Consider the following 16,701-nt stretch of genomic DNA (forward strand, 5'->3'; position numbering starts at 1 on the left):
CACCAGTCCCTCTCTCTCTGTTCCTCACCAGTCCCTCTCTCTCTGTTCCTCACCAGTCCCTCTCTCTCTCTCTGTTCCTCACCAGTCTCTCTCTCTCTCTCTGTTCCTCACCAGTCTCTCTCTCTGTTCCTCACCAGTCTCTCTCTCTTTCCTCACCAGTCTCTCTCTCTCTGTTCCTTACCAGTCTCTCTCTCTCTCTGTTCCTCACCAGTCTCTCTCTCTCTCTCTGTTCCTCACCAGTCTCTCTCTCTGTTCCTCACCAGTCTCTCTCTCTGTTCCTCACCAGTCTCTCTCTCTGTTCCTCACCAGTCTCTCTCTCTCTGTTCCTCACCAGTCTCTCTCTCTGTTCCTCACCAGTCTCTCTCTCTGTTCCTCACCAGTCTCTCTCTCTGTTCCTCACCAGTCTCTCTCTCTGTTCCTCACCAGTCTCTCTCTCTCTCTGTTCCTCACCAGTCTCTCTCTCTCTCTGTTCCTCACCAGTCTCTCTCTCTCTCTGTTCCTCACCAGTCTCTCTCTCTGTTCCTCACCAGTCTCTCTCGGTTCCTCACCAGTCTCTCTCTCTCTCTGTTCCTCACCAGTCTCTCTCTCTCTCTCTCTGTTCCTCACCAGTCTCTCTCTCTCTCTCTGTTCCTCACCAGTCTCTCTCTCTCTGTTCCTCACCAGTCTCTCTCTCTCTGTTCCTCACCAGTCTCTCTCTCTCTGTTCCTCACCAGTCTCTCTCTCTCTGTTCCTCACCCGTCTCTCTCTCTCTGTTCCTCACCCGTCTCTCTCTCTCTCTGTTCCTCACCCGTCTCTCTCTCTCTGTTCCTCACCAGTCCCTCTCTCTCTGTTCCTCACCAGTCCCTCTCTCTCTGTTCCTCACCAGTCCCTCTCTCTCTGTTCCTCACCAGTCCCTCTCTCTCTGTTCCTCACCAGTCCCTCTCTCTCTGTTCCTCACCAGTCCCTCTCTCTCTGTTCCTCACCAGTCCCTCTCTCTCTGTTCCTCACCAGTCCCTCTCTCTCTGTTCCTCACCAGTCCCTCTCTCTCTGTTCCTCACCAGTCCCTCTCTCTCTGTTCCTCACCAGTCCCTCTCTCTCTGTTCCTCACCAGTCCCTCTCTCTCTGTTCCTCACCAGTCCCTCTCTCTCTGTTCCTCACCAGTCCCTCTTCTCTCTCTGTTCCTCACCAGTCTCTCTCTCTGTTCCTCACCAGTCCCTCTCTCTCTGTTCCTCACCAGTCCCTCTCTCTCTGTTCCTCACCAGTCTCTCTCTCTGTTCCTCACCAGTCTCTCTCTCTGTTCCTCACCAGTCTCTCTCTCTGTTCCTCACCAGTCTCTCTCTCTCTCTGTTCCTCACCAGTCTCTCTCTCTCTTGTTCCTCACCAGTCTCTCTCTCTCTCTGTTCCTCACCAGTCTCTCTCTCTCTCTGTTCCTCACCAGTCTCTTTCTCTCTCTCTGTTCCTCACCAGTCTCTCTCTGTTCCTCACCAGTCCCTCTCTCTCTGTTCCTCACCAGTCCCTCTCTCTCTGTTCCTCACCAGTCCCTCTCTCTCTGTTCCTCACCAGTCCCTCTCTCTCTGTTCCTCACCAGTCTCTCTCTCTGTTCCTCACCAGTCTCTCTCTCTGTTCCTCACCAGTCTCTCTCTCTGTTCCTCACCAGTCTCTCTCTCTGTTCCTCACCAGTCTCTCTCTCTCTCTGTTCCTCACCAGTCTCTCTCTCTCTCTGTTCCTCACCAGTCTCTCTCTCTCTCTGTTCCTCACCAGTCTCTCTCTCTCTCTCTGTTCCTCACCCGTCTCTCTCTCTCTCTCTGTTCCTCACCCGTCTCTCTCTCTCTCTCTGTTCCTCACCCGTCTCTCTCTCTCTCTCTGTTCCTCACCAGTCCCTCTCTCTCTGTTCCTCACCAGTCCCTCTCTCTCTGTTCCTCACCAGTCCCTCTCTCTCTGTTCCTCACCAGTCCCTCTCTCTCTGTTCCTCACCAGTCCCTCTCTCTCTGTTCCTCACCAGTCCCTCTCTCTCTGTTCCTCACCAGTCCCTCGCTCTCTGTTCCTCACCAGTCCCTCTCTCTGTTCCTCACCAGTCCCTCTCTCTCTGTTCCTCACCAGTCTCTCTCTCTCTCTCTGTTCCTCACCAGTCTCTCTCTCTGTTCCTCACCAGTCTCTCTCTCTGTTCCTCACCAGTCTCTCTCTCTGTTCCTCACCAGTCTCTCTCTCTGTTCCTCACCAGTCTCTCTCTCTGTTCCTCACCAGTCTCTCTCTCTCTGTTCCTCACCAGTCTCTCTCTCTCTCTCTGTTCCTCACCAGTCTCTCTCTCTCTCTCTGTTCCTCACCAGTCTCTCTCTCTGTTCCTCACCAGTCTCTCTCTCTGTTCCTCACCAGTCTCTCTCTCTGTTCCTCACCAGTCTCTCTCTCTGTTCCTCACCAGTCTCTCTCTCTGTTCCTCACCAGTCTCTCTCTCTGTTCCTCACCAGTCTCTCTCTCTGTTCCTCACCAGTCTCTCTCTCTCTGTTCCTCACCAGTCTCTCTCTCTCTCTCTGTTCCTCACCAGTCTCTCTCTCTCTGTTCCTCACCAGTCTCTCTCTCTGTTCCTCACCAGTCTCTCTCTCTGTTCCTCACCAGTCTCTCTCTCTGTTCCTCACCAGTCTCTCTCTCTCTCTGTTCCTCACCAGTCTCTCTCTCTCTCTGTTCCTCACCAGTCTCTCTCTCTGTTCCTCACCAGTCTCTCTCTCTCTCTGTTCCTCACCAGTCTCTCTCTCTGTTCCTCACCAGTCTCTCTCTGTTCCTCACCAGTCTCTCTCTCTCTCTCTCTGTTCCTCACCAGTCTCTCTCTCTCTCTCTCTGTTCCTCACCAGTCTCTCTCTCTCTCTCTGTTCCTCACCAGTCTCTCTCTCTCTGTTCCTCACCAGTCTCTCTCTCTCTGTTCCTCACCAGTCTCTCTCTCGCTGTTCCTCACCAGTCTCTCTCTCTCTGTTCCTCACCCGTCTCTCTCTCTCTGTTCCTCACCTGTCTCTCTCTCTCTCTCTGTTCCTCACCCGTCTCTCTCTCTCTGTTCCTCACCAGTCCCTCTCTCTCTGTTCCTCACCAGTCCCTCTCTCTCTGTTCCTCACCAGTCCCTCTCTCTCTGTTCCTCACCAGTCCCTCTCTCTCTGTTCCTCACCAGTCCCTCTCTCTCTGTTCCTCACCAGTCCCTCTCTCTCTGTTCCTCACCAGTCCCTCTCTCTCTGTTCCTCACCAGTCCCTCTCTCTCTGTTCCTCACCAGTCCCTCTCTCTCTGTTCCTCACCAGTCCCTCTCTCTCTGTTCCTCACCAGTCCCTCTCTCTCTCTCTGTTCCTCACCAGTCTCTCTCTCTCTCTCTGTTCCTCACCAGTCTCTCTCTCTGTTCCTCACCAGTCTCTCTCTCTGTTCCTCACCAGTCTCTCTCTCTGTTCCTCACCAGTCTCTCTCTCTCTGTTCCTCACCAGTCTCTCTCTCTCTCTCTGTTCCTCACCAGTCTCTCTCTCTCTCTCTGTTCCTCACCAGTCTCTCTCTCTGTTCCTCACCAGTCTCTCTCTCTGTTCCTCACCAGTCTCTCTCTCTCTGTTCCTCACCAGTCTCTCTCTCTGTTCCTCACCAGTCTCTCTCTCTGTTCCTCACCAGTCTCTCTCTCTGTTCCTCACCAGTCTCTCTCTCTGTTCCTCACCAGTCTCTCTCTCTGTTCCTCACCAGTCTCTCTCTCTCTCTGTTCCTCACCAGTCTCTCTCTCTCTCTTTTCCTCACCAGTCTCTCTCTCTCTCTGTTCCTCACCAGTCTCTCTCTCTGTTCCTCACCAGTCTCTCTCGGTTCCTCACCAGTCTCTCTCTCTCTCTGTTCCTCACCAGTCTCTCTCTCTCTCTCTCTGTTCCTCACCAGTCTCTCTCTCTCTCTCTGTTCCTCACCAGTCTCTCTCTCTCTGTTCCTCACCAGTCTCTCTCTCTCTGTTCCTCACCAGTCTCTCTCTCTCTGTTCCTCACCAGTCTCTCTCTCGCTGTTCCTCACCCGTCTCTCTCTCTCTGTTCCTCACCCGTCTCTCTCTCTCTGTTCCTCACCCGTCTCTCTCTCTATCTGTTCCTCACCCGTCTCTCTCTCTCTGTTCCTCACCCGTCTCTCTCTCTCTGTTCCTCACCAGTCCCTCTCTCTCTGTTCCTCACCAGTCCCTCTCTCTCTGTTCCTCACCAGTCCCTCTCTCTCTGTTCCTCACCAGTCCCTCTCTCTCTGTTCCTCACCAGTCCCTCTCTCTCTGTTCCTCACCAGTCCCTCTCTCTCTGTTCCTCACCAGTCCCTCTCTCTCTGTTCCTCACCAGTCCCTCTCTCTCTGTTCCTCACCAGTCCCTCTCTCTCTGTTGCTCACCAGTCCCTCTCTCTCTGTTCCTCACCAGTCCCTCTCTCTCTGTTCCTCACCAGTCCCTCTCTCTCTCTGTTCCTCACCAGTCTCTCTCTCTGTTCCTCACCAGTCTCTCTCTCTGTTCCTCACCAGTCCCTCTCTCTCTGTTCCTCACCAGTCTCTCTCTCTGTTCCTCACCAGTCTCTCTCTCTGTTCCTCACCAGTCTCTCTCTCTGTTCCTCACCAGTCTCTCTCTCTGTTCCTCACCAGTCTCTCTCTCTGTTCCTCACCAGTCTCTCTCTCTCTCTCTGTTCCTCACCAGTCTCTCTCTCTGTTCCTCACCAGTCTCTCTCTCTCTCTGTTCCTCACCAGTCTCTTTCTCTCTCTCTGTTCCTCACCAGTCTCTCTCTGTTCCTCACCAGTCTCTCTCTCTCTGTTCCTCACCAGTCCCTCTCTCTCTGTTCCTCACCAGTCCCTCTCTCTCTGTTCCTCACCAGTCCCTCTCTCTCTGTTCCTCACCAGTCCCTCTCTCTCTGTTCCTCACCAGTCCCTCTCTCTCTGTTCCTCACCAGTCTCTCTCTCTGTTCCTCACCAGTCTCTCTCTCTGTTCCTCACCAGTCTCTCTCTCTCTGTTCCTCACCAGTCTCTCTCTCTCTCTGTTCCTCACCAGTCTCTCTCTCTCTCTGTTCCTCACCAGTCTCTCTCTCTCTCTCTGTTCCTCACCCGTCTCTCTCTCTCTCTCTGTTCCTCACCGTCTCTCTCTCTCTCTCTGTTCCTCACCCGTCTCTCTCTCTCTGTTCCTCACCAGTCCCTCTCTCTCTGTTCCTCACCAGTCCCTCTCTCTCTGTTCCTCACCAGTCCCTCTCTCTCTGTTCCTCACCAGTCCCTCTCTCTCTGTTCCTCACCAGTCCCTCTCTCTCTGTTCCTCACCAGTCCCTCTCTCTCTGTTCCTCACCAGTCCCTCTCTCTCTGTTCCTCACCAGTCCCTCTCTCTCTGTTCCTCACCAGTCCCTCTCTCTCTGTTCCTCACCAGTCCCTCTCTCTCTGTTCCTCACCAGTCCCTCTCTCTCTGTTCCTCACCAGTCCCTCTCTCTCTCTCTGTTCCTCACCAGTCCCTCTCTCTCTCTCTGTTCCTCACCAGTCTCTCTCTCTGTTCCTCACCAGTCTCTCTCTCTCTCTGTTCCTCACCAGTCTCTCTCTCTCTTGTTCCTCACCAGTCTCTCTCTCTCTCTCTGTTCCTCACCAGTCTCTCTCTCTCTCTCTGTTCCTCACCAGTCTCTCTCTCTGTTCCTCACCAGTCTCTCTCTCTGTTCCTCACCAGTCTCTCTCTCTCGTTCCTCACCAGTCTCTCTCTCTCGTTCCTCACCAGTCTCTCTCTCTCTCTGTTCCTCACCAGTCTCTCTCTCTGTTCCTCACCAGTCTCTCTCTCTGTTCCTCACCAGTCTCTCTCTCTGTTCCTCACCAGTCTCTCTCTCTGTTCCTCACCAGTCTCTCTCTCTCTCTGTTCCTCACCAGTCTCTCTCTCTCTCTGTTCCTCACCAGTCTCTCTCTCTGTTCCTCACCAGTCTCTCTCTGTTCCTCACCAGTCTCTCTCTCTCTCTGTTCCTCACCAGTCTCTCTCTCTCTCTCTCTGTTCCTCACCAGTCTCTCTCTCTCTCTCTGTTCCTCACCAGTCTCTCTCTCTCTGTTCCTCACCAGTCTCTCTCTCTCTGTTCCTCACCAGTCTCTCTCTCGCTGTTCCTCACCAGTCTCTCTCTCTCTGTTCCTCACCCGTCTCTCTCTCTCTGTTCCTCACCCGTCTCTCTCTCTCTCTGTTCCTCACCCGTCTCTCTCTCTCTCTGTTCCTCACCAGTCCCTCTCTCTCTGTTCCTCACCAGTCCCTCTCTCTCTGTTCCTCACCAGTCCCTCTCTCTCTGTTCCTCACCAGTCCCTCTCTCTCTGTTCCTCACCAGTCCCTCTCTCTCTGTTCCTCACCAGTCCCTCTCTCTCTGTTCCTCACCAGTCCCTCTCTCTCTGTTCCTCACCAGTCCCTCTCTCTCTGTTCCTCACCAGTCCCTCTCTCTCTGTTCCTCACCAGTCCCTCTCTCTCTGTTCCTCACCAGTCCCTCTCTCTCTGTTCCTCACCAGTCCCTCTCTCTCTCTCTGTTCCTCACCAGTCTCTCTCTCTGTTCCTCACCAGTCTCTCTCTCTGTTCCTCACCAGTCCCTCTCTCTCTGTTCCTCACCAGTCCCTCTCTCTCTGTTCCTCACCAGTCTCTCTCTCTCTGTTCCTCACCAGTCTCTCTCTCTCGTTCCTCACCAGTCTCTCTCTCTGTTCCTCACCAGTCTCTCTCTCTGTTCCTCACCAGTCTCTCTCTCTCTCTCTGTTCCTCACCAGTCTCTCTCTCTGTTCCTCACCAGTCTCTCTCTCTCTCTGTTCCTCACCAGTCTCTCTCTCTCTCTGTTCCTCACCAGTCTCTTTCTCTCTCTCTGTTCCTCACCAGTCTCTCTCTCTGTTCCTCACCAGTCCCTCTCTCTCGGTTCCTCACCAGTCTCTCTCTCTCTGTTCCTCACCAGTCTCTCTCTCTCTCTCTGTTCCTCACCAGTCTCTCTCTCTCTCTCTGTTCCTCACCAGTCTCTCTCTCTCTCTCTGTTCCTCACCAGTCTCTCTCTCTCTGTTCCTCACCAGTCTCTCTCTCGCTGTTCCTCACCAGTCTCTCTCTCTCTGTTCCTCACCCGTCTCTCTCTCTCTGTTCCTCACCCGTCTCTCTCTCTCTCTGTTCCTCACCCGTCTCTCTCTCTCTCTGTTCCTCACCCGTCTCTCTCTCTCTGTTCCTCACCAGTCCCTCTCTCTCTGTTCCTCACCAGTCCCTCTCTCTCTGTTCCTCACCAGTCCCTCTCTCTCTGTTCCTCACCAGTCTCTCTCTCTCTCTGTTCCTCACCAGTCCCTCTCTCTCTGTTCCTCACCAGTCCCTCTCTCTCTGTTCCTCACCAGTCCCTCTCTCTCTGTTCCTCACCAGTCCCTCTCTCTCTGTTCCTCACCAGTCCCTCTCTCTCTGTTCCTCACCAGTCCCTCTCTCTCTGTTCCTCACCAGTCCCTCTCTCTCTGTTCCTCACCAGTCCCTCTCTCTCTGTTCCTCACCAGTCTCTCTCTCTGTTCCTCACCAGTCCCTCTCTCTCTGTTCCTCACCAGTCCCTCTCTCTCTGTTCCTCACCAGTCTCTCTCTCTGTTCCTCACCAGTCCCTCTCTCTCTGTTCCTCACCAGTCCCTCTCTCTCTGTTCCTCACCAGTCCCTCTCTCTCTGTTCCTCACCAGTCCCTCTCTCTCTGTTCCTCACCAGTCCCTCTCTCTCTGTTCCTCACCAGTCCCTCTCTCTCTGTTCCTCACCAGTCCCTCTCTCTCTGTTCCTCACCAGTCTCTCTCTCTCTCTGTTCCTCACCAGTCTCTCTCTCTCTGTTCCTCACCAGTCTCTCTCTCTCTCTGTTCCTCACCAGTCTCTCTCTCTCTGTTCCTCACCAATCTCTCTCTCTCTCTGTTCCTCACCAATCTCTCTCTCTGTTCCTCACCAGTCTCTCTCTCTCTCTCTCTGTTCCTCACCAGTCTCTCTCTGTTCCTCACCAGTCTCTCTCTCTCTCTCTGTTCCTCACCTGTCTCTCTCTCTGTTCCTCACCAGTCACTCTCTCTCTCTGTTCCTCACCAGTCTCTCTCTCTGTTCCTCACCAGTCTCTCTCTCTCTCTGTTCCTCACCAGTCTCTCTCTCTCTCTGTTCCTCACCAGTCTCTCTCTCTCTCTGTTCCTCACCAGTCTCTCTCTCTCTCTCTGTTCCTCACCAGTCTCTCTCTCTCTCTCTGTTCCTCACCAGTCTCTCTCTCTCTCTGTTCCTCACCAGTCTCTCTCTCTCTCTCTCTCTCTCTCTGTTCCTCACCAGTCTCTCTCTCTCTCTCTCTCTGTTCCTCACCAGTCTCTCTCTCTGTTCTTCACCAGTCTCTCTCTCTGTTCTTCACCAGTCTCTCTCTCTGTTCCTCACCAGTCCCTCTCTCTGTTCCTCACCAGTCTCTCTCTCTCTCTCTGTTCCTCACCAGTCTCTCTCTCTCTCTGTTCCTCACCAGTCTCTCTCTTTCTCTCTCTGTTCCTCACCAGTCTCTCTCTCTCTGTTCCTCACCAGTCTCTCTCTCTCTTGTTCCTCACCAGTCTTCTCTCTCTCTGTTCCTCACCAGTCTCTCTCTTCTCTGTTCCTCACCAGTCTCTCTCTCTCTCTGTTCCTCACCAGTCTCTCTCTCTCTCTGTTCCTCACCAGTCTCTCTCTCTCTCTGTTCCTCACCAGTCTCTCTCTCTCTCTGTTCCTCACCAGTCTCTCTCTCTCTCTCTGTTCCTCACCAGTCTCTCTCTCTCTCTGTTCCTCACCAGTCTCTCTCTCTCTCTGTTCCTCACCAGTCTCTCTCTCTCTCTCTCTCTCTGTTCCTCACCAGTCTCTCTCTCTCTCTCTCTCTGTTCCTCACCAGTCTCTCTCTCTGTTCCTCACCAGTCTCTCTCTGTTCCTCACCAGTCTCTCTCTCTCTCTGTTCCTCACCAGTCTCTCTCTGTTCCTCACCAGTCTTTCTCTCTCTCTCTGTTCCTCACCAGTCTCCGTGTCTGAATAGCAGCTGTCATCACTTAGAGCCTGAACTCCTGCTGCTATGCCAGAGCCTTTCAGGACACGCCCTCAGACTCCCTCCCTCCCTCCCTCCCTCCAAGCCTTTATGTAACCATGACAGAATGGAGCAATGGACAGACAGAATTGAACTGTTATATATTAGTATTAGGTTGGCATTTACCTCCTTGAGGATGCAGCTCATGTTTGGTGCCTGCTTGCAACTTGTATGGTTGTAAAATTGGTTCCACTTTTACTAAGTAATTCAAATAGCTTATGCCAGTGTATTTGGAAATGGATGATGTGTAATTAACACACACACACACTGTTTAGTTCTGTTGTGTTGGTTGTCAAGCGAGACTCTCATTATCAGCCCGTCACACAGTCTGTGTTCTTCCTGCATCAATTAGCTGGGAGTTAATGGGATTTCTGTTGTTTGTCGCGGCGCTAACTAGCTCACGGTGCCGTCTGACAACCGCCCGGAGATGAAGGCTCTGATCTATCAGGGTTCTGCTGAATTGCCGTGTTGCAGTGACAGATCGCGGTGCACGCCGTGCCCGCCAGCGTAAACAACGAGCGCTGTCTGTTAACTTATTACGGTTATCCTTCACTTTGGACCGTGCTACAGCGTGTTGCCAAAAAAAGGGCCTGATTTGCTACTGGAAAGTGGGACAGGAGTGGTGTTTGTCCATAGAGAACATATGTGAAGTAGATTGATGGTCCCCTGTACTGCTCTAGTTGTTTTCTATTCATCTGACTGTGTAGCGCCGCTATCTCCTAAGACCCGGTGTAGCGCTGCTATCTCCTAAGACCCGGTGTAGTGCAGTCTGTCTTTCGTCAAGTGGACATCACAGCACTTACAGAGCAGTTTACATCTCTTGTCAGGTTCCCTGCTATGCCCTCATCATTCGCCTCATCTTGTCTCTGCTACTGCACATTAAACGCCATTTTGGGTCCGTTCAGGTTTACCTGTATCACCCTCTCTTTAAAGGTAACCACCATGTTGTGTCTGTGCTGACCGGTCTCTCTCTCCCTGCAGGTGAGCACCAGCCCCCGCTGAGCAGCGACTCGGACACCTCCCTTATCCTGGCTGTGGAGGTGGGTCTGTCCGACATGGAGCTCTCCCTCGGGCACGACCGTGACGAGGTCAAGTCCTGAGCCAATCGGCGCCAAGTAGGAAGGAAGCTCACGGGGTCGCCATGGAGATGAGAAACGGGACCGAAGGGGCAGCGCCTGGCCCCCTGATGGGAGGTAGTGGCTCCAGATAAATAGGAGAAAACCAAGCAATAGAGCCCATAGCAGTGTAACACACCTATCTGTCCCCACTGCCTCATCTACAGGTTCCTCCTGTCCTGCCTCCCTTTTCTGACTACTGTCACGTTCAGTCGCCATGGAAACCAGGCAGCCAATCACAGCTCTTGTCGTTAGCCTCTGGACTGGGGGTGTAGTTTAGCACCTCTGTTAGTTGTCTCCATGTCACCATCACTTTATTGACTCTTTGGACATGTGACATTTTGATTTCTTTCTACGAGATCATCACTGCCAACCTATTTCAGAACGAAACACGGAAATCTTTACACCTAGTTATAGAAATATCTATATATACTGTATATATGGTCAATATAAGCCTCCTGCAGCATGGGCTTTGAGTGTCAAAAACAGTCAGTGCGTGTTCTGAGTGACCAGCATTTACTTGTGGTAAACTTGAAGCTGATGTATTTTCACCATCTCTGCTTGAAATCATTTCGATAACATTCAACGCCGTTGGTATTGTAGCATTTATACTATGCACATATTGTCAAGCATTTCTGAATATCCGATTGTTAAATTGCATCCTTATCCTTAATTTAGATGTCTTTAGGACTATCGTTTATTTCCACTTCTGAAGTACTGTACACCATGTGTTGTGCGGACCAACTACGAGTTTGTTTTACCAGTTGACAATCACAGCCCCTGGTAATGGAGATTTGTAGTGATGACGTCAGCTACAGCCCTGTTTCAAACTGCTAAAGCTTTATTATCACCGCCAGTAACACAACACAGAAGGCTATAGTAGTGGCTGTTTGTTCATGAAGAACAGATAGGAATCTAATTCAGTTTTAATGTCATGTCATCTCCCAGTCGAGCCACCCAATAGCATGTGGTGAAATCTTCTGTTACCTAACATAACGTGTGTCTGCAGTGCTCTGCATTTGCTCTGTGCCATGTTCTTGCAGTTTTTGTATTGATGTTGCTTCTGTTTCTAGAAGACAAAGCAAGATGGCATTGTGGGTGTTGAGTTCACCCATTGGTTGGATAGTGAAAGGCACATCGAAGTTGTCTGTTGATAAAAGTAAATTAAATTTTTACTATATCTGAACTCGGTGTATTAGATAGCCCCTAGTCTGGGAAATCCTAGGACAACAGCACTAGTATGCTGGTACATTGTGGGAGGCAATTGGTCCATCTAGAGAGACTAGATAGCCCCTGACGAAGGAATACCATGCATTGGCTGTGGCTTTGGTTGACTGTGAATTCGTTATGAAAGAGTTGACTAAACCCTGTTGCAGATAGTTTGTACCTCTTAGTCATTTCTTCTGAGGATAAAACTTTTTTTTTCTTCCTATGATGAATTTCAAAATGGCAGGGTTTTTTTTGTACATTCGCGTAGGGAAACGAAAGTCTGACGAACAGCATTTATTTTAGTATGAAAATACGTTTATTTTTGTAAGAAAAAGAAAATGGAGGTAAATGTTTACAGTCCAGGAGAAATGGAGCAGAGAGAATAGTTGCCTGGTTTCAAGAGCTCACTGGTAGTGCTAATGCATTTTGAATGACATGTATTAACTCATGGTTTATGTCCTTCCTCCCCCGATTTTGATTACTGTGCTGGAATTTTGTCAAAGGCCATTTTTTATTTGAGTTTGATTCCTCTCTCCTTTGGAGTCCCCTCAAGGTCCTCAACACATTGATTTACTTACAAATGTGTACTTTCATCCTTAACAGATGATAATCTTATATTGCTTTAATATGCAACTTAGATTTGATTTTCAGGCTAAAATCTGCATGAAATGGCTCAAGGCCACTGTTGTCATCGAGCGTCTACTATTTGATACTGGGTTTCTCTTCCTTACTATGTGTTCGTTCATTTAATCATTGGTTCCTTTAGGCCGCCAACCAATCAACAACCAATCAACTCCCAGTTATGTAAGAAGCTCATATTACCCATAATCCCCCCCTGTCCTTGTCAATCAGAGAAGGATTACAGAATCTATGGGAGAATGTTGAAATCTCCCACGCTTATGCATTAGGTACATCTGTATGCCCTCCTAGTGTGGCAGACTCATTACTTTTAGCTTTGTTTTGCAGTATCAGTTTGTGAAATACACTACATTTGTGTGATTAATATTGTATAAGCATCATAAATGTATATTTGATCAATCGATTGAATGGAGACTGAAGAGTGGGTGCGTCATGCATTGCACATGGCTCAGTTAAAAGCATATTCTTCCCAGTTATGGTCATTTTTTGCGTTCCGATTCTCCACACTTCTCACTAAGTGTGCACACTTCACGTAATGGATTTTATAATGGTGGAAACGCCCTCCAGCCAATGTTTACACCAATCCAGTGCTTTTAAATCAGTGATGGGACCTGCACGGTATGGGAGAAGGGAAGAGAATGGGGATTGAGTCATTGAGGTGTTATGTGCTCCACCATAACTCATGGCATCCTTGGCCAGAATACTAGAGATCCATTAAAATATGGTAGTCTCATCTAGCCTCTCCACACACAGCTCTACAGTTGTTACTATGGGCTGAGGGCCCTAGAAACAACTAACAGCATTTGATTTCCCTCTGGGGGTTGGTTTCACACACACACACCACACCACACAGTTTCCATGTGCCCATTTGTTTGTATTGCACAGGGGGACAAGATAAGAGGAAGCAATTAAGCTTGGGGGGCATTTTGTACCAGAGGAGGGTTTAGATAGATCCTGATTGTACTGTGTGTGTCTGACATCTTCACTGGCGTGAAGCCAGAACATTTAAAAGCCTTTAATTGCTTCATGTGTCATGTAAGGGCTGGTGTTTAATTGACTTCACTTCCTGAAAGGTCATTCTCTCATTCTCAAACTCCTTACGTCCACTTATTCTAGCAACTCTTTTTTTTTTAATGACCATGAAGAAGCAATGGCCTTGATTTGAACATAAATCGAATGAATATCTGTTATATTCGTAATGAACACTTATAGAAACCGGGGTGTTCTTCCAAATATAAAGTAATGAATGCACATATTATAATCTTATAGTAGGTTCTTGTTTACCCCAATGATGGTATAATTATGTCAGGTATACATAAAATGACATAATAGAAACTCATCATTTAAATGTAGCTTTTAGTTCTCTTTCTTGTCGTCTTTCTTTAACTGGTTGTGTACCCACCCTACCTAGAATGCACTTTTTCACTTGAAGGAGAGTTCTGTGTACTACAAGGAAATGGCACAAAACGTCTTTTGAATGCGGTTGACACGACCTTGTTTTTAAGCGAGAGGGCTACAATATTGGAAATGGCACATGACATAATTGTCACTGTATGTGTGCTGTTTAAGAGTCTGTGTTCTTTTATCTAGACTTGTGTACCAGCTGTGGGTTTGGGGAATGTTACGAAAATGTTGTACGCTATATCCAGCAGAACTCTACAGTATTGCTATTTTGTTATATAGAGGAATATGTAAATATTTTTGCCAGTGTTAATGATATACGGTACAGTTCTATAGTACGATGTTGCACGTGTGTGAGTCAATGATTGTGAGGTACAATACATTTTATTGCAAGTTTTTCCAGCTGTGGTGAAGCTGTCTGGTTTCTATTTCGTTATTGTCAATAATGTTTATGTCAACCCTCTCTGATACCGTTAGGGTGAGCCAATGCTATTGAAATTATTTATTCTGACATGATTCATTGGCCAATATGTAAATGACCATCATATGTTCCAATGATATAAACTGGTCTCTGCTGCTTCGTTACGAAATGCACACTAGCATACACTACATGGCCAAAAGTATGTGGACACACCCATTGCTGACAGGTGTATAACATTGAGCACCCACCCATGCAATCTCCATAGTTAAACATTGGCAGTAGGACGGCCCATACTGAAGAGCTCAGTAACTTTCAACGTGGCGCCGTCATAGGATGCCACCTTTCCAACAAGTCAGTTTGTCAAATTTCTGCCTTGCTAGAGCTGCCACGGTCAATTGTAAGCACTGTTATTATGAAGTGGAAACGTCTAGGAGCAACAACAGCTCAGCCGTGCACAAGCCTATGATCACAATGCCAAGCGTCGGCTGGAGTGGTGTAACGCTTGCCGCTATTGGACTCTGGAGCAGTGGAAATGCGTTCTCTGGAGTAATGAATTATGCTTTACCATCTGGCAGTCGACGGACGAATCTGTGTTTGGCGGATGCCGTCGCACCCACTCACATAGCATTGTAATTTGAGCCACCTAATACGGTTAGTTAAATGTTTTTATTTAACTAGGCAAGTCAGTTAAGAACAAATTATTATTTACAGTGACGGCCTACCCCGGCCAAACCCTAACCCAGACGACGCTAGGCCAATTGGGCACCGCGCTATGGTACTCCCAATCACAGCCAGTTGTGATACAGCCTGGAATCAAACCAGGATCTGTGGTGACGCCTCTAGCACTGAGATGTAGTTCCTTAGACCACTGCGCCACTCAGGAGCCCGACACATACGAATGGCTCTCTGGAAAGGAGTACCAGCTGGGAAATTTGAGGGCACTCATGGGAGGAGAGGGATACTTCTAGTGGAAAGAATGAGAGATAATTATGTTTTAGTACTACTTAGCCTACATGGGAACACAGCTAAAACTCATACATGTGTAAGTGATTACTGAACAAAAATATAAACGCAACGTTTGAAGTATTGATCCCATGTTTCATGAGCTGAAATAAAATATTCCAAATGCTCCATATGCACAAAAACCTTATTTTATTGATTAAACGGCATGATCATTACACAGGTGCACCTTGTGCTGCAGACAATGTTACCCATTGAGCACGTTTGGGATGCTCTGGATCGACGTGTACGACAGCGTTCCAATATTCAGCAACTTCGCACAGCCATTGAAGAGGAGTGGGACAACATTCCACAGGCCAAAATCAACAGCCTGATCAACTCTATGTGAAGGAGATGTGTGGCGCTGCATGAGGCAAATGTTGGTCACACCTGATACTGACTGGTTTTCTGATCCACACCCTTACCTTTTTTGAAGCTATCTGTGACCAACAGATGCATATCTGTATTCCCAGTCATGTGATATCCATAGATTAGGGCCTAATGAATTCATTTCAATTGACTGATTTCCTTATGTGAACTGCAACTCAGTAAAATCGTTGAAATTGTTGCATGTTGCGTCTATATTTTTGTCTAGTATACATTTACAGACATGTAGTAGCCTAGTACTGTAGCCTATTTCCTTTGCTGTGAAGGTGTGTTAGGCCTGTGTTCTGCAGACCAGGTGTAGACTTCTTCGGGATCGGTGTCCCTTCCACGGGAAGGTTGAGCTAACGTAGGCTAATGCGATTAGCATGAGGTTATAAGTAACAAGAACATTTCCCAGGACATAGACATATCTGATATTGGCAGAAAGCTTACATTCTTGTTAATCTAACTGCACTGTCCAATTTACAGTAGCTATTACAGTGAAATAATACCATGCTATTGTTTGAGGAGAGTGCATAATTTTGAACATGAAAAGTTATTAATAAACATATTTTGGCAGTCTTGATACAACATTTAACAAAAATGCAACGGTTCATTGGATCAGATTCATTATGGCTTCTCTTGCATTTCAAAGATGATGGTACAAAAAAATACAAAATAACATTTCTTGTTTTCTTTGTATTATCTTTTACCAGATCTATTCTGTTATATTCTCCTACATTTCTTTCACATTTCCACAAAGTTCAAAGTGTTTCCTTTCAAATGGTACAAAGAATATGCATATCCTTGCTTCAGGGCCTGAGCTTCAGCCAGTTAGATTTGGGTATGTCATTTTAGAAGAAAATTGAAAAAAGGGACGTATCCTTAATTAAGATGTAGACTTAAGTTCCAAGGGCCTTGCTGACCCATTGTGTTATAATGGTGAGATCTTGTTTTGCACCACTGCAGTTAGCCTATATTGTCCTGGATACAGTGAAACATTCACTCATTCCTGGCTGCAGAACAGAGGTTAGTGCTTCCATCACACATTCCCCTGTATGGTTCTTAAGCAGATACTGTTCCACCATCAGCCATCAATGGTTGTCTGTCCCCCCCATCAGATAATATGGAGGTATAAAATGGGGTTGGGGGGCGGGGGGGTACAGAGAACTACTGGTGTAAAACATTGACATCAGAGGAGGCTGGTGGGAGGAGCTATAGGAAGATAGGCTCACTGTAATGGCTGGAATGGAATAAGTGAAACATGTGGTTTTCATATGTGTGATGTGTTTGATACCGTCCATTTTATTCCAGCCATTACAATGAACCCGCCCTCCTATAGCTCCTCCCACCAGCCGCCACTGATTGATAAGGCTAAAGAAACCTCAAAGACCTCAAGCATGTGTGATGAAAAGAATGGTTTACTGCCATGTTCTGGGACATTGTGAACCCATTCACCGTAGTTGACGTTACAGAAAGAAACATTGCAAATGCTTCTTTGGTAAAGCCCAATTCATTTTAACAATATTCATGGGTCATGGTGGCAGGTGACTGAAGTGACTTTAGAATAC

General features: G+C 48.3%; 1 protein-coding gene across 2 annotated transcripts in view; it reads left to right on the forward strand.

Annotated features, from left to right (window-relative positions):
• LOC106602315 (RING finger protein 150) overlaps nt 1–14,896 on the forward strand; it is a 42,036-nt gene extending 27,140 nt beyond the window's left edge. For both annotated transcript variants that reach the window (XM_045716541.1, XM_045716542.1), the window contains one exon: nt 9,962–14,896. In XM_045716541.1, the coding sequence (XP_045572497.1) occupies nt 9,962–10,080 (119 nt within the window). In that variant the 3' untranslated portion in view covers nt 10,081–14,896. The remainder of the gene's footprint in view (nt 1–9,961) is intronic.
• Nucleotides 14,897–16,701: the final 1,805 nt, after the last annotated feature.

Source organism: Salmo salar, chromosome ssa04, assembly GCF_905237065.1.
Source record: "Salmo salar chromosome ssa04, Ssal_v3.1, whole genome shotgun sequence".
NCBI lineage: Eukaryota > Metazoa > Chordata > Actinopteri > Salmoniformes > Salmonidae > Salmo > Salmo salar.